General features: G+C 41.6%; 1 protein-coding gene across 2 annotated transcripts in view; it reads left to right on the plus strand.

The window, feature by feature from the left end:
- LOC124602995 (nodal modulator 3) overlaps positions 1 to 18,663 on the plus strand; it is a 154,289-nt gene that overhangs the window by 116,363 nt on the left and 19,263 nt on the right. For both annotated transcript variants that reach the window (XM_047136362.1, XM_047136363.1), the window contains 4 exons: positions 1,562 to 1,851; positions 15,795 to 16,136; positions 16,433 to 16,556; positions 16,638 to 16,831. In XM_047136362.1, coding sequence (XP_046992318.1) covers positions 1,562 to 1,851; positions 15,795 to 16,136; positions 16,433 to 16,556; positions 16,638 to 16,831 — 950 coding nt within the window. The remainder of the gene's footprint in view (positions 1 to 1,561; positions 1,852 to 15,794; positions 16,137 to 16,432; positions 16,557 to 16,637; positions 16,832 to 18,663) is intronic.

Here is an 18,663-nt window from a genome sequence, read left to right on the forward strand (position 1 = left end):
TTTTATACGAGAGCTATTCAGAAAGTAGGGAATGTTTTGGCATTTTAAAAGAAATACATTGCAAGAAATACATTTTATTATATACATCTGAAAGAGCTACTGATATACTACTTTGCCACATAGTCACCAAACACATTGAGGCACTTATCATAGTGGTGGACAAGCTTTGAAAGACCTTCGTCATAAAATTCAGCCGCCTGAGACTTCAGCCAGTCAGTCACGCCCGCCTGGAGTTCTGTGTCGTCATCAAAGCACTGTGTTGCAAGTCAGTTCTTCATCTTGGGAAACAAGTGGAAGTTGCTTGGTGCAAGATCAGAGCTGTAGGGCGGATGAGGGAAAATTTCTCATTTGAATGGATTAAGAGGTTCTTTAGTACGATTTGCTGTGTGAGGTCAGGAATTGTGCAAAAACAAGATTTTGGACATCATCTTTCCTCGGTGTTTATTTTGAACTGCTCTTATAAGGCTGTGCAAAGTTTGTCAGTACCGGACAGAATTTATGGTTGCTTCACATTCAAGAAAATCAATAAGAAGCGCACCTTGCCTATCTCAAAACCCTGTCGCCATCAACTTCCTTGCTGACAAGGTTTGCAAACATTTTCTTGGTTTTTGGGGGGACTTTGTGTGCCTCCACTCCATGGATTGTAATTTTGTCTCACAATTGACGTGTTTCACCCAAGTCTTGTCACTGGTTACAATTCAATCCAGTAATGACTCACCATGTTTGTGGTAGGCCTCCAGAAATGTCAACGTTGCTCCCCATTCGCTGTTCTTTATGGTGATCTGTAAGAATTTTGGGCACCCATTGTGCACAAAATTTGTGGTAACCTAGCTTTTGAGTGACAATTTCAAACAACAAAGTCCATGAAACTTGTGGAAAAGAAAGCAAAAGCTCTGTTATTGTGAAGCGACGGCTTTCACGAATCGTTTCATCAACTTTAGTGACAAGATCGTCAGTCACAATGCTCGGCGTCCACTCTTCTCTTCATCATGAATGTTGGCTCGGCCATTTTTAAACTGAATGCACTATTTCCAGACAGGACATTCACTTATTATGTTATTTCCGTACACTTTGCACAAATTATGATAGATTTCTATAGGATTTAGGTTTTTTGCCAACAAAAACTGTATCACAGACTGCACCTCACAACTGGTGAGATTTTCAATTGCAGCGCACATTTCAAATTCGAATTAAAAAAAAAAACAGACGCGCAGAGACATTCCTGTTGTCACAGATGGCTGCCAACTGAGCTGCCGAGCATGCACATACCAAAATGTACGCTATCAGCGTGCACCTAGCGGTGTCAGATGGAAATGTTCCCTACTTTCTGAATAGCCCTCGTACATAATAATTTTACTCACATCAAACATACTGAAGTGCAGTAGTTAAAAATTCCTTTTCAATATGTGCAAGTGAACTAACACCATGGAGTCCATCAGCCAGAAATGTCATTTGACTTCACTTTATTGTTGTTGTACGACTATTATATTAACATTAAGTGTTTGAAAAAAATACTGCTTAATAAATTATGTAACTATTCTAATCTTGCTTTTATATTCAGGTACAATACAAACTTGTGTCTGAAAAATCTGGAGCTGCATCTGTACAGAACCTCTCAGTTGAGAGGGGTGTGAACAAAGCTTGTGTCAACCTCCCAGGTGCCTATGAATTTGTACCTGCAGGTTGTCATAAGTATTCTCCATCAGTATTCCTGTGGAACTCTGCAGCTGCTTCACCTATAAAGCTAACAGCAGTTGCCCACACTGTTGGGGGTTCTGTTAAATCCAAACAGAAAGTTAATGATCTCATCATCAATGTATTTGAGGTTGAGAGTGAAAAACTAAAAGCCAGGTATGTATCTCTTTCGCCAGAGATGTAGTTTATTTTTCTTTTTAATTTATTCCAGAAACTGTAAGCAGTTGCATGTCTTCCTGTGTACTTAAATTTTCATGAACTAGTAATGTGTTAACACTTTGGAGACCTAACCTGAGCAAAGTAACTTTGTCTTAAAAAGACTGCACCCAAGTATAGGTTGGGTTGCATTTTTCCCAACACACGAGCCACCTGTCATTCAAAAACTGGACTCGTTTCATATGAGACCAATTTACAGATTGCTGCTGCCACCTGTTGCCAGTTTCTAGAATTATTTTGAAAGAAACATCAAATAATGTAACACCTGCCGTCACAAATAGCTGAGCCAATATGATTGCATTGATACAATTTTGTGTGTGTACTCATTAGGTCCTACAGTTTGCTATAATTTTTCTGCAAATACATCATACTTGTGAGTGAGCAAGAAATTTGGAAGCTGAGGAGGAAGAAGTTGCTCTGTAATTCACCTCACACCCTTTTTTTTGTGTGTGTGGGGAGGGGGGGGGGGGGGGCTAAAAATTTATGATCCATCATAGAACTAAAGTAAATATGAAAAATAAATCTTGATGCTTGTTCTTTTTTAGTATGTATTATTCTTGATGATACATCATGTGGCTGTAAATTATGGTACAAATGGCCAGTTTCCTAGGCCCGATATTCTTCTAAGTGGCCTATTTCTAAAGTGTTCACAGCTTCAGTAACTGTCATGTGAAAGTACATTTAGTGACATCAGTGCTTCATTTCTCAGTTAAGCTTACTGTGTCCTTCATTACAGGCCAGAAGATTTTGCAGTTTAAACACTTTCATCATCTTTTCTCTTTATTCATTTATCTTCCTTTACTTTAATATGGGTGATCTAAATAGTGTGCGTTGTGGTATTGATGTTTGTACATACTCATCTTAATTATTTCCTTTTACTGCCTAGTCTATTGGAATATAAATAATTTGTACTGATGCATCAATCTGCTTATGAATGTAGTGAAAAACTGTAGCAAAAAAGACTCCATACTCTAATGATTTATTGAAAAGTTGTAAGACAAGTCATGTCTGCCTCTATAGCTCAGTGGTTAGTGTATCTGCCTGATATATGAAGGACCTGTATCCAATTCTCAGTACTGCCAGGGATTGTTCCTTTGTGGGAGGACTGGAACAGAATGCACTCAGTCTTGAGGATCTACTTGAGTGATAAATAGAGGCTCTGAGGTCAAGAAAGCCAACAACCCTCAGGACAGAGAATACTGAACCCTTCCATTGGCATCAGGGATCCACACACAAATCACCCAATTCTAATTAAGTAAATTACGGCCCAGTGGTTTGTGGGTGCAGAGCTATTGACCAAAAGCATCCCAGCTGTGTTCCATCAGGTTTAGCCAAAGTGAATTTTGTGGCCAAGACATCAATATAAGTTCACTATCATGCTCTTCAAGCCAGAGCAGTGGGATTCTGGCTTTGTGACATGGATAGTTATCCTGCTGAAAGATGCCATTGCCATCAGAGAAAGATTCGAGCATTAAGGGATGCAGGTGGTCCATTATAATGTTCTTGTAGTCCACAGTTGTCAATTACTACCATAGGTTCAGTGGTACCCCATGTGAATTTCCTACACACCACAGTGCTGCCCTAACCACCACGCATGTGTGGTATGGTGTCTGTTTAGAGCAGCTTTTCGCCTAGGTGACACAACCATCAAAATAGTGTAACAAGACATGTGATTCATCCAGGTGACACATTTCCATTGATACACAGTCCAAATCTCAATGATACTGTGTCCACTGCTGCCATAATTGATGATGTTGGGTGAACATGGGAGAAAGAATGGTTTATCTGCTGTGGAGCTCCATGTCCATCAGTATGCGCTGAAACATTTGTGCCTGCACCAGCATTGTCCTCTGTCAGAAAATCTGCCACAGATCGTAGCCTAGCCTGCTTCACAGAGCCGGCAAGCCTCCAACCTCTACATTCTTTGATGAGATGTGAAAATCTGACACGTTTTCACTTATTCATTGTTTAACCATTCTTCAACCAGTTTCCACAGATGCTCATGACAGTGGCGTCCAAATAGCTGACCAGCTTCACTTCTCCAAGATGCTTGTTCCCAGGTACCAGACCACAACAATTTGCCCTTCATCAAAGTTGCCTATCTACCTCTACATCTACATCCATACTCCGCAAGCCACCCGACGGTGTGTGGCGGAGGGTACCTTGAGTATCTCTATCGGTTCTCCCTTCTATTCCAGTCTCTTATTGTTCGTGGAAAGAAGGATTGTCGGTATGCTTCTGTGTGGGCTCTAATCTCTCTGATTTTATCCTCATGGTCTCTTCGCGAGCTATACGTAGGAGGCAGCAATATACTGCTTGACTCTTTGGTGAAGGTATGTTCTCAAAACTTCAACAAAAGCCCGTACTGAGCTACTAAGCGTCTCTCCTGCAGAGTCTTCCACTGGAGTTTATCTATCATCTCTGTAACGCTTTCGCGGTTACTAAATGGTCCTCTAATGAAGCACGCTGCTCTCCGTTGGATCTTCTCTATCTCTCCAATCAACCCTATCTGGTACGGATCCCACACTGCTGAGCAGTATTCAAGCAATGGGCGAACAAGCGTACTGTAACCTACTTCCTTTGTTTTCGGATTGCATTTCCTTAGGATTCTTCCAATGAATCTCAATCTGGCATCTGCTTTACCAACAATCAACTTTATATGATCATTCCATTTTAAATCACTCCTAATGCGTACTCCCAGATAATTTATGGAATTAACTGCTTCCAGTTGCTGACCTGCTATATTGTAGCTAAATGATAGGGGATCTATCTTTCTAGGTATTCGCAGCACATTACACTTGTCTACATTGAGATTCAATTGCCATTCCCTGCACCATGCGTCAATTCGCTGCAGATCCTCCTGCATTTCAGTACAGTTTTCCAATGTTACAACCTCTCGATATACCACAGCATCATCCACAAAAAGCCTCAGTGAACTTCCGATGTCGTCCACAAGGTCATTTATGTATATTGTGAATAGCAACGGTCCTATGACACTCCCCTGCGGCACACCTGAAATCACTCTTACTTCGGAAGACTTCTCTCCATCGAGAATGACATGCTGCGTCCTGTTATCTAGGAACTCTTCAATCCAATCACACAATTGGTCTGATAGTCCATATGCTCTTACTTTGTTCATTAAACGACTGTGGGGAACTGTATCGAACGCCTTGCGGAAGTCAAGAAACACGGCATCTACCTGTGAACCCGTGTCTATGGCCCTCTGAGTCTCGTGGACGAATAGCGCGAGCTGGGTTTCACATGACCGTCTTTTTCGAAATCCATGCTGATTCCTACAGAGTAGATTTCTAGTCTCCAGAAAAGTCATTATACTCGAACACACTACGTGTTCCAAAATTCTACAACTGATAGACGTTAGAGATATAGGTCTATAGTTCTGCACATCTGCTCGACGTCCCTTCTTGAAAACAGGGATGGCCTGTGCCCTTTTCCAATCCTTTGGAACGCTACGCTCTTCTAGAGACCTACGGTACACCGCTGCAAGAAGGGGGGCAAGTTCCTTCGCGTACTCTGTGTAAAATTGAACTGGTATCCCATCAGGTCCAGAGGCCTTTCCTCTTTTGAGCGATTTTAATTGTTTCTCTATCCCTCTGTCGTCTATTTCGATATCTACCATTTTGTCATCTGTGCGACAATCTAGAGAAGGAACTACAGTGCAATCTTCCTCTGTGAAACAACTTTGGAAAAAGACATTTAGTATTTCGGCCTTTAGTCTGTCATCCTCTGTTTCAGTACCATTTTGGTCACAGAGTGTCTGGACATTTTGTTTTGACCCACCTACCGCTTTGACATAAGGCCAAAATTTCTTAGGATTTTCTGCCAAGTCAGTACATAGAACTTTACTTTCGAATTCATTGAACGCCTCTCGCATAGCCCTCCTCATACTACATTTCGCTTTGCGTAATTTTTGTTTGTCTGCAAGGCTTTGGCTGTATTTATGTTTGCTGTGAAGTTCCCTTTGCTCCCGCAGCAGTTTTCTAACTCGGCTGTTGTACCACGGTGGCTCTTTTCCATCTCTTACGATCTTGCTTGGCACATACTCATCTAACGCATTATGTACGATGGTTTTGAACTTTGTCCACTGATCCTCAACACTATCTGTACTTGAGACAAAACTTTTGTGTTGAGCCAACAGGTACTCTGAAATCTGCTTTTTGTCACTTTTTCTAAACAGAAAAATCTTCCTACCCTTTTTAATATTCCTATTTACGGCTGAAATCATCGATGCCGTAACCGCTTTATGATCGCTGATTCCCTATTCTGCGTTAACTTTTTCAAATAGTTCGGGTCTGTTTGTCACCAGAAGGTCTAAAATGTTATCGCCACGAGTCGGTTCTCTGTTTAACTGCTCAAGGTAGTTTTCAGATAAAGCACTTAAAAAAATTTCACTGGATTCTTTGTCCCTGCCACCCGTTATGAACGTCTGAGTCTCCCAGTCTATATCCAGCAAATTAAAATCTCCACCCAGAACTGTAACATGGTGGGGAAATCTACTCGAAATATTTTCCAAATTATCCTTCAGGTGCTCAGCCACAACAGCTGCTGAGCCAGGGGGCCTATAGAGACATCCAATTACCATGTCTGCGCCTGCTTTAACCGTGACCTTCACCCAAATCATTTCACATTTCTGATCTCCGTCAATTTCCTTCGATACTATTGCACTTCTTATCGCTATAAACACGCCTCCCCCTTCACTGTCCAGCCTGTCTCTGCGGTATACATTCCAATCTGAGTTTAGGATTTCATTACTGTTTACGTCTGGTTTCACCCAACTTTCTGTCCCTGTGACCGTTTATTAATGAGAGCAGTTCTGGGACCTTTCTATAGCCGCTCCTGCAGTTTACTATTAGCACATTAATATTGTTATCCCCTGTTGCATTTTGCCTACTCTTACCTTGCCGCATCTTAGGAGGCATCTTGTCGGGCCTAGAGAGGGAATTCTGTAATCTAAAAAACTCATATGTGCACTCCACATGTACTCCACTACCCTTGTAGCCGCTTCTTGCGTGTAGTGCACGCCTGACCTATTCAGGAGGACCCTACATTTCTCCACCCGATAGCGGAGGTCGAGAAATTTGCACCCCAGATCTCCGCAGAATCGTCTGAGCCTCTGGTTTAAGCCTTCTACTCAGCTCCAAACCAGAGGACCGCGATCGGTTCTGGGAACGATACTACAAATAGTTAGCTCAGATCCCACCCCGCGAGCGAGGCTTTCCGCCTTCACCAATTCCGCCGACCGCCTGTACAAACTGAGGATGAGCTCTGAACCCAGACGGCAGGAGTCATTGGTGCCGACATGATCAACAATTTGCAGTCGAGTGCACCCAGTGCTCTCTATCGCCGCCGGCAGAGCCTCCTCCACATCTCGGATGAAACCCCCCGGTAAGCAGACAGAGTGAACACTGGTTTTCTTCTCCAACCTTTCCACTATTTCTCTAAGGGGCTCCATCACCCGCCTAACGTTGGAGCTCCCAGTATCTAATAAACTCCTCCCCCCGTGTGCCTGCTCGGACCTTGCTGAAGGAGCGGCCACATGTCCACTCACAGGCAGAACGGACGATGCCACACGGCCAGCTTCCACATTAACACTCCGCCTCGTGCGCAGCTGAACCCGCCACTCCCCTTGGGGAGAGGGTGGCCCAACCGCGCCCGGTACCCGCGAAGATGTCTCGACAGCAGGGACAGTGGGTGAAGCATGTAACACCTGGGGTGTACTATGCGACGCACCAGACTCCCCACTGCCGCTGCACTCCGTGGCAGCAGCCTGAAGACGCCTGACCGCGGCCATCAACACGTTCAGCTGTTCACAAACAGTGGCCAGCTCCTCCTGCATCCGTTCACAGCAGTCACACATCCTATCCATCCTAAGAAATCAATTTACTGTAGAGAGTTAACTTTTAACTAGACTGTTAATTCACTAAAGGCGGCTGATAGTTGACTGAACTGTGGTTGCTAGACACTTCTTGAAGAAAACAATGAAAATAGCACTACCTGTCTCTGGACTGTATTGAAAACAGACACTAGCACTACTGGCACTATGGTTGACTAAAGGGACTCTCTCTGACTGTATTCAAAACAATCACGAAATCTGTGGAACACTATTACTAGCACTCAACAATTAATGCTTCCTAAAAGCAAAAACACACGGAAGAAGAAATTACAAGTAAGAAAAATACAGTTAATACTTAAATTAACGTAGCTTGCTGCACAGCAGACGTGAAGCAGACGGCAGTTACTACAGCACTGGCACTATGGCTGACTAAAGGGACTCTCTCTGACTGTATTCAAAACAAACACGAAATCTGTGGAACACTATTACTAGCACTCGACAAATAAAGCTTCCTAAAAGCAAAAACATACGGAAGAAGAAGTGACAAGTAAGAGAAATAGAATTGATACTTAAATTAACGTAGCTCGCTGCACAGCAGACGTGAAGCAGACGGCAGTTACGACGGGGGGGTGGGGTTTCTTAGGGGGTTTTCATATTTGCAGTCTCTGTGGCTGCTAGAATCATTCCCTTTCTATCTGTGGTCAGCTTTTATACTTCCCTTGCTGCATCACATGTCTGCTGTGGCTGCAGGCAGCATTCAGTCTTGTGTAGGGCAGTGGTCATATTGTTTGGGATTGTCAGTGTTAGTCTCCCTTTGCAGCTGTCCAAAAACTGCAAAATTCTTTTCATCAGACTGTGTGGAACTGCCGAGATGCCTGCAATGTACACAGCCACGACTGAGCATTGCATTGGCTGTGCTTATACTGTTGGTGTAAACTTTTTATGTTAGATAGCAAGATAGTTATTTCTTCTTCTTCTTCTTCTTCTTCTTCTTCTTTATCGTCGCCTTGTCCCACGTCACGTATGGTCAGCATTGCTCTTCTGGATCCTTCTCCTCCATAGTACTCTGTCCATTGCCTCTTCCTTCTTCCATCCTTTCTCCCTTAGGTCCCCGGATATCTTATCCTTCCACCTCATCTTCAGTCTTCCTCTCCTCCTCGCTCCTTCAATCTTTATATCTTCAACTCTGTTTCCGATATACTCGTCCCCTTTTCTCTGTAAGTGTCCATACCACCTTTTTCTGCTGTCTTGTATCTTTTTCCCCATGGGTCCCACTTTCACAGCTCCTCTAACAAATTAATTTCTAATCCTGTCCTTCCTTGTTACCCCACACATCCACCTCAGCATCCTCATTTCCGCCACTTCCATCTTCCTTTCCTGGGCTACTGTGATTGCCCATGTCTCTGCCCCATATATCATAGCAGGCCTTACCACCGACTTGTACACTTTCCCTTTCAACCCAATGCTCACCTTCTTGTCACACAACACTCCACTCATTTTCCTCCAGTTGTTCCAACCGCAATTTATTCGGTGTTGTATCTTGCTTTCCAGTCCTCCGTCCCTCTGTATGTACAACCCCAGGTATTTAAATTTGCAGACAGATTTCAGCTCATCATCCTGGATCTTGCAAGACCTCATCTGCACACCCTTCAGTGCTAAATATTCTGATTTTGTCCTGCTAGTTTTCATACTTCTTTTTTCTAGTGCCTTCCTCCAATCCTCCAGCTTTTCCTCAAGTCTGTCAATGCTCTGCTCACAAAGAACATCATCATCCGCAAACATCATATTCCACGGCGCTTCCTTCTTGACATCTTTCACCAGCACATCCATAATCAGGTCAAAGAGATAGGGACTAGGTCAAAGAGGTAGGTACTAAGTGCAGACCCTTGATGTAACCCTACTTTTACTGGAAGCTCCTTTGTCATGCCCACACTACTTCTCACCTGTATCATTGCTTGTCTGTACATTTCCTTCACTAATCTCACATACTTCTCTGACACGCACTGCTATCTCATGCTTCTTCATATTTTGTCCCTTGGGACTCTGTCATATGCTTTCTCCAAATCAAGGAAAGCCATATGTAGATCGGCTTGTAACTCCCCATGTCTCTCCACTATCTGCTTTAAAGCATGTATTGCATCAGTCGTTCCTCTTCCTGGCATGAACCCAAACTGTTCTTCACACACCACAGTCTCCTTGCGTAATCTTGCTTCTATAGCTCTTTGCCAAATTTTCATTGTGTGTGCCATCAGTTTAATACCTCTATAGTGACTGCAGTCCTGCACATCACCTTTCCCCGTAAATGTTGGGATCCATACACTAGTTCTCCCCTTGTCTGTCATCTCCTCCTGTAGCCAAATCTTCTTCATTAAATCCCAAAGAAGCTCAATTCCCTTTTTACCGAGACACTTTCATACCTCAACGGGGATCTGGTCTGGACCAATTGCCTTCCCATTTTTCATCTTTTCAACTGCCCATTCGACTTCATCTCTACTTACATCCATCGTTAATCCTTCATTTGCCCCTCCTTCCTCAGTTTTCATGTTTACATTTTCTTCATTCAGCAATTTCTCAAAATAATTCAACCACCTTTGGATTATTTTTCCATGGTCATGCAGAATTATTCTTATTTCATCTTTCTTTGTTTTATTGCTGTTAGATCCTTAGCAGCTTTATCTCTTGATTTGCCTATCCGTATAAGTTGTCTCATATCCTGATTTTTCTGTAGTTGTTCGTATGCCTCCCTTACTGATTCAGCTTTAGCCTTAGCCGCGGCTCGTTTTGCCTCCTCCTTTGCACTTTTGTATGCTTGTCCATCCTCAGCACTTCCGGACATATCCCACTTCCTCTTAGCGTCTTTCTTTTCCTTCACAACCTTCTGCACCTCTTCATTCCACCACCATGCTTCCTTATCTTTTGGCACCCTTCTCCCAGATGTTAACCCAAACACTTCCACCCCGGTCCTCCTTATAACAGCACTATTTATATTTATATTCCACCACTCTTGCACTCTCCGTGCCAATTTTACCTTTCCCAGTACTTTTTCACTAAACTCCTCTCTCAAATTTTTAACCTTTAATCTCCACCACTTAATTTTCCTTTCACGTTGATTTATGTTCCTCTGTCTTTTACATACTTTCGTCTCACAATCCGCTACGATCAACTTACGTTGTGTTGCTATTCCTTCACCGTATATGACCTTAGTATTTTGCACCTCCCCACTATTTTTCCTTCTACATAATATGTGATCAATTTGGCTTTTATTTTTGTCACTCCTGTATGTTATTAGTTTTTTTCTCTTTTTCTTTGGAAATAGGTATTCATAAACACTAGATCAAAAGCCACTACAAACTCCACTATCTTTTTTCCTTCCTCATTTCTCTCGCCATATCCCCATTGTCCATGCCACCTCTCTTCCCCACCTTTCCTTCTGCCAGCATGACCATTTAGATCCCCTCCGACTATCACTCTTTCATTCTCTGGTATTCCGACCATTACTCCATCCAAATCTCTCCCAAAACTTTTCCTTCTCGTCCTCTGAACATCGCACTTGGGGTGCATAGGCTGTCAGCACTATTACCATTTCTCCACCAAACATCATCTTAACATACATGATCCTATCATTTACTCTGCTGACTTCACATACCTCTTCTTGAAGCTCTCTGTGCAAAATAACTCCAACTCCATTTTTTGATTCCGGGCTTGCACTACTATAAAGTAGCTTATAGCCTTCAGCTAAGATCTTTGCCTTATTGCCCTTTCACCTTGTCTCCTGCACACACAAAGCCTTTATCTTCCTCCTCTGCATCATGTCTACTATCTCTCTTCCCTTTCCCGTCATCATTCCCACGTTTGCAGTTCCCACTCTGATCTTGAACACCTTTGGATCCTTCGCATAACGCCTTCCCCGGAGATCCGAATGGGAGGCTATTACTCCGGAACATTTATCTTGAGAAGCATCCATCATTCCTCTTGTTTTGGCAATGTTTTTAGAGCCGGATGCCCTTCCTGCCGCCAACCCCCTTCCCTTGTTAGAGGGGCGGAGGCTTGCTAGTTTTGGTCCGCCCTGGGCATTTTATTTCCTCATTACCCACCATATCTGGTGAGCGTTCCCCTATCCACCACCCAGGGAAGCGCACAATGGGAGACTAGCAACTCCACATGGGATAGTTATTTCCTGCATACATTCATCTTATCCAAACTATATTTATCAAATTGTGATATCTATCCATATTTATATGAATAGTTATTTCCCGCATACATTCATATAAATATTGATAGATATCACAATTTGGTAAATATAGTTTTGATAAGATTCTTTTCTTTATCCAAATATCCTGACCATATTATGTTTTTATGGTGATAATGATTATATTGCATAAGTGGTTGCCTAATTTAATGCATAAAAGTAATCATGACTTGTAAACCAAGCCATATGAGGGCTGAACCTAACCTTTACAATAACAAGTGAATGTCAGTTAGACATACTAACAGTTATTCGCATGAGCTCTTTGGAGACACTGTTTTAGCTAGCATTTATCCTATTTAATCAGAGAAGTTGCATTTCAAGTATTGCTTCATAAGATATGTCCTCATGATATAAAGTCTGAGTACCCATCTCTGTGGCTGAGGGGTCAGGATGTATAATATCCAGACAGAGGATTCAGGCTTGAACACCATATTGGGTAAGGGCACTGGTAGTAATCAGCCATCACATTGTTTTAGAAATCATCCCAGTATTCACTTAAATGTATTGTAGAGAAACCACAGAAAGTCCCATTTTCAACATTATTTTTTCCAACTGAAAGAAATAAGGTTATAATGACTGAAGCTTCCAGTTTCTAATTGATTTTATTTTGTTTTGATTTTGCCGGGTTGTTTCTATCTGGGAACAAGAAATCATTTTATTTTTATTGTTATTAATGTTATTATTATTCATGCCCAATTTTATATTTTCACAACAGATTAAATTTTAAACTCTTAATATATATTCAGAGAAAGTGAGATAAGTTATGTTCTTTATGATTCTGTTGTGTTACTTTCATGTCACTGCACAGTTAAAAAAGCAAATAATGAAATATAACTGCACTTGACACAATCTTGATTTTGTCCAACAGTATATTTTACATTCATCTTAAAGTTCACACATCCAGGAAAATTAAGCATATGTAAAGAATGATGGTGGTAAAATGCAGAAGGATGTAATTGATGGGTTATGTAAGACAAGCATTGGATTTAGCAGATGAAGCACAATGGTGTTCCTGTTTCAGTAATATATATCACCATCTCGAGCATTGACAGTGCAGTATTTGCTATTTAAACAGGAATAATACAGTAATTAAATCTTTCTGTGATACATGATTACCTGCTGCTGTTATAACTAAGTCTTGATACAATGGAGTCTGATACTGGTTCAAAGTGGGGTCTGAGCTGTGCTGGCATGATACTTATAGTATTCTGCCATTCATAGAAGTACCTCAACATGAGACATGCAGTTTATAGACCTATGCTGCCTGTCGATTTGATCCTGTTTAATGAATGTAAGTTGATGAAGTCTTTTATTTTATTTGGGAAGATGAAGAATAAACGTGTACACTTAATGAAAGTAAAAACTGAATACTAACAATGTTTATGACATAGAATTCTTGGGATTAGAGCCTGATAATAAATAAAACTGAGAGGAGCATACCACAGAACTTTTGAAGTGCCTAAACAAGTCTCTATTTGCAGTGTGAATGTTGTCAGACATAACTGATATAAAAATTAAAAGAAGCTAGCGTACTATGCTTACTTTCATTCTAGCGTACTATGCTTACTTTCATTCCATAATGTCACACAAGGTTATCTATTGGTGTAACTCTTAAAGCCAAGTGAAAATTTTCCAGGTCCAAAAAGTATGATGAGAATTATTTGTGGTGTGAACTTAAAGAACATCCTGCAGATTCCTGTTTACAGAATTAGGGATAGTAACTACTGTTTCCATGTGTATTTACTCCTTAATGAAATCTATCATTAAGATATACAGGGTGTATCAAAAAAAAATCATCCAATTTGGCACGTACATATTTCTGAAACTAATAAACATATGCAATGAATTTTTTTTTGTTTATTAATGGGATTGTTTTTTGATGAACGGGAAACTCAAAAAGTTTTTTGTCCCTTCTCTCATAGGTGTTCAGTATGCCCCCCCTGAGATGCATGGCATACGTCAGTGGGGTATTCAAATTGTTCCCACACTGCAGCAAGCATGTCTTCAGTTACAGCTTCCACAGCTGCTGTTATGCAATGTCTCAGTTCATTCACTGTTGTTGGTAATGGAGGCATATAAACAGAGTCTTTTATAAACCCCCACAAGAAATAATCACATACAGTGAGGTCCAGTGACCTTGGAGTCCAGCAATGTAACGCTGAATCATTTGGTCCATTTGACCGATCCATCTTTCAGTAATCCTTTGATTTAAAAATTCCTGCACTTCCAGATGTCAGTGTGGCAATGCCCCATCTTGTTAGTAAATGAAGTCGTTTGAATCAGTCTCCAACTGTGGGAAAGGAAAGTTCTCAAGCATATGCTGTGTCAGATAACAGGAGTGACTCTGGCAGACAGTATCAGAAACATCATCATCAGACAGCAGGTCAGTGTGAAGCCAAACACTGAGAATATGTTAAAGGGCATGTATGGAGAGCACCACAGAGCACAGTGAAAAATTATGGATACCTCGTCAATGTGGATGGATGAAGATCACACACAGTACCAAAGAAATCAGAGTTGATCCACAAAGCAAAATCCAAGACCATGTTAGGAAGAAAAACAAAATGCTTCATGCAACTACTGGCTGTTTTTCTACACAATATTTGGTACTCAACTATTTGTATATTCTTCCCCACTTCATCCCTTCTCTCTTGACCTTTCGTATGTGCTGCCTCTCCCCCCCCCCCCCCCCCCCCCCTCACACACACACACACACACACACACACACACACACACATATTCTCCTATGGGGTAGAGGAGTTGTCAAACTATTTTGATTTCAGTTTGTGTTTGAAGTTAATTTTTTTTTACTCTTTACATCACTGGATAGGTTGTCAAAGGTTTTTATCACTGAATACTCACTGCTCTCTGTGGGACACCAATGCTGAGTAGTGCATAGTGTTAGTCATTTCTGCTTGTAGTATTTTATTTATGAATGTTACTGTTATTTCGTAAGTGTTATTGATTGTTGGCAACAGACTTCACAAAGGAGTAAGTGTATTAAGAGGCTGTTGTCAGTATGGGGTCATTTCATGGTTACAGTCGTGACATTTTGGAGATTTAACATTGAAGTATTGACAAGAAAATGAAAAACAGATAGCCCTGAATATAAACAATATTCAGTGAAGAATTGGTGATGTGAGCTGTGTCGATTTGCCACTAAACAAAGGAACAGGGAGTGTTACAGATATAACAAAACCTTCACTTTTTGTGGGGAATTCCGCACTTTGCATACCATTAGAATTTTATAATCGTAAAAAATCATGGCGCGAAAGTCGTGGCGCGACAGCTCCATCCTGCACCATCTCTGACTCAGCACTGCCCGTGCTTTCTTACCGCGCTGTGGGGGGATCACCGCTAGCCAGGGGCTGCGCACACATGTCCCAAGGTCGAAAAACATCGCTCTTTTGAATGAAAACAGCCCCATTGTCCTCCGCCTTACGGTTTACGGGCTGCTAAAAACTTTCGGCATAGTCCTCGTACCAACATCTGATACACTTGAGCTTTAAGTTGGATTGGAATGATTGTAACATAGAGCCTTTGTGACTTCACATAATTGCATCTGTGCTGCATTGACTCTGGCTTGTGTATCATCATTCCTGAAGCAGTCTATGTGGATCCAGATACTTTCTACACGCACTACTTGTAGCCAAAAAAAACTTTCAGAGTCCAGTGAGAGCTGAATTTTTCTAGGACTTATCTTTTTATTGGCAATGAGCAAAAACTATTGAACAGAATTCAAATAATCACTTCCTTTTATTTATAAATTGTTCTTTTGTTTAGGATTGGACCACTGGAGCCACAACCGCTGAATAATGGCCAGTATGAGTACAAATTCCAGCTCCATGTTGTAGAAGGGGAGAGACTCAGATTTGTTCCAGCAGCCAATACACTTTTGTTCACACCTGTAAAAAGCACTTTGTCAGGGCCTTCTGACTGTACTGATAAAGGAGTTGAATTTTATGCTGATAAAGGTCATATCATAGAAGGAAAAGTAGAGCCACCACTGGTCGGTGTTAAAGTATCAGTATTTGTAGAAGGTTCTGAGGAAATCGTTGCAAGCACAGACACTTCCACTGATGGAAAATTTAAGTTTGGTCCTCTTTCTGATGGATTAAAATACCGGTATGTCAACTTTCGTCTGTATATTTTAATGTAAATGTATGTTACCGAACTGAATCACAGATGTAGGACTTACCTGTGTTTCCCTTTTCATTTATTTTTTGTTTCTTTTCTGATTGAATAATATGAAATTTCAATAGATATTTCAAGACAAGCTTTGTTTTTTAGAACAAACATAGTTAATCAAATAGCTGTAAAAGTGCTCAGGATAATTAATCTACATTATGTGGTTGTTAATTATACACATTTGTTTATCAAGTTCTTCAGTGTGACATTTCTGCTGTTTACCTCATTTGCAGTGTATCAGCTGAAAAAGAAGGCTATGTGTTGTCTGGTCCTGACGCTAAAACCACTTTCAAAGCCCACAAATTAGCAGAAATTGTGGTAGAAGTAATAGACAAAGCTGATGGGAAACCATTGCAGGTATTGTATCAGAATTATGTTTTAAGCCCTGTGCACCACTTAGTTTCACATTAATAAAAAAAGTTCCCTCTTCATTTTTAGGGTGTATTATTGTCCCTGTCTGGAGGTGAAAGTTTTCGACGCAACAGCCAGACTGATGCTGATGGTAAAAGGACATTCAGTTCACTCAGTCCAAGTGAATATTATCTCAGACCAATGATGAAGGAGTACAGATTTGAACCATCATCAAAAATGATAACAGTTGTTGAAGGTGCTAGTATCAAAGTCCAGTTGATGTGAGTATATTAATTGAATTTGTTTGATATTTTGTAGTGGTACAGTACACATATTACTGAGACCTTGAATAACCATCTTGGCCAACCGCCTTTATGTTCCCCATCCTTCACCACTGCCAGACCAATAACAGCTCATACTCAAAATAACCAGTCACAACAATAGTGTGATCTCAAACTCTCATCTAGAGCACTCACCCTTCCTGAGTTATCTGTATTATCCAAAGATCTCACTTTCAGCTCTAAACACAGATTTAATCATGCTGCTGTAGTGAAGGACATACTTTCCTTCACACATGATGTCAGGAAGAAACTTCACTTTGCAATCCAATCCCAATACCTCTCCAACACCAAACCTAACATTGAACTCTGCCTTGAACAGTTTCAACCACATCGCAACTTGATCCACCAACACTACTACAAAATCATCTCTTACAAGCCATCCAAGAATTCCTCACATCCAGTGTTGCTTCACAGCTCCTCCTGATGTCCCTACAACATGGCTTAACCTATCCTCTGGAGAACTCATCTCTGGGTCTTAATGCTCATTTGCTGTGTACGGGCTTGGTGACCCCAGGGTTCCTGAGCAGGGGGCAGGTAAGTGCCAGCAGTCCTCTGCTACCATAGGTTCTGGGTGTGCTTCAGTGACCACCACGTGGTGCAGCAGTGGAATGATGTGTGTCACAGGGAACGGAAATCGTGGTTCGACCATGTGGATTGCGAGGATATAAAAAACTCCTCAATCTGAAGGTGTACTGCATGTTGATAAAATGCACGGCAGTTGAGGTGAAACAGTCTTGAGTGGGCAACCTATTGGGAACCTGCCACACTTCAGTTGTACAAGCCTTGCTCATGCACACAGGGCTCTGTCTTGTACTCTTATCCACTCATCCTAATGAATGAATGATGGGGCCAGCTCTCCTGATAATCGGACTCATTTGTGCTAAAGTAATAGGGCTCAAGGAATCTTAAAACAAAATGTGTTTCTGCTGATTGAGAGGAACAAAGGGTCGTTTGAAGAAGTGTCTCCATTCTTTGCCATAAAGGCTTGGAAGGACTTCCTGGCACCTTAGAGTCTATTAAATGCTTATGTAATGGTTTCTTGCTGGTGGAAACCATCCAGTTAAAGCAGGTTGAACTTCTTAAGAAATCACCCAGATTGGGTGAATATGATATCTTTGTTGAGATACACAACTCTCTCAACTCGGGCAAGGTTATGGTCGTGTGCTGTAATATCATGAACTTGGATGTAGCAGAGCTGAACAAGAATGGGCATCACAGGGAATGGCAGATGTAGAGCAACAAATGTGAAACAATAATGTAGAAACTGAAAAGACTGCCACCTTCGTTGTCAAATTCAATTCTCCAATGCTGCCTGAACATACTATAGCAGGGTTCCTTTGACTTACAGCCAACAATTAATATAAGGCAATGAAACCCCCTGTCTTTGCCACTTGTATACTTCCATGGTACAGTAATCTGTTCCCCAGGTCACGCAGGTGATGTCCAGCAACTGTACTTGACATTACATGCCAAGACAAACCAAGTAAAGACAAAGGAATCCAGGCAGCTGCAACAGAAAAGACCAGGGAGCTTCAAGAAGACACACGAAAATGAAGTGCCTCTCAATGCCTCCTTTCTCCATCATCCTCGAAGGGATAGTGTGCAGGGAAATGATCACAATGTTCGAGTCAAAAGCTGTCCCAGGTGTTGTTAGGCATGATTCTGGCATGTCTCACTGATGAGGAGGACATCATGGAGTTTAGAAGCCTCATCACCGGCCCAGTGAACCCTGCCACTCCCAGTCGCTCTACAAGTGATTCACCTCCCCTGCG

Source organism: Schistocerca americana, chromosome 1 (genome assembly GCF_021461395.2).
Source record: "Schistocerca americana isolate TAMUIC-IGC-003095 chromosome 1, iqSchAmer2.1, whole genome shotgun sequence".
In the NCBI taxonomy this organism is placed as follows: domain Eukaryota; kingdom Metazoa; phylum Arthropoda; class Insecta; order Orthoptera; family Acrididae; genus Schistocerca; species Schistocerca americana.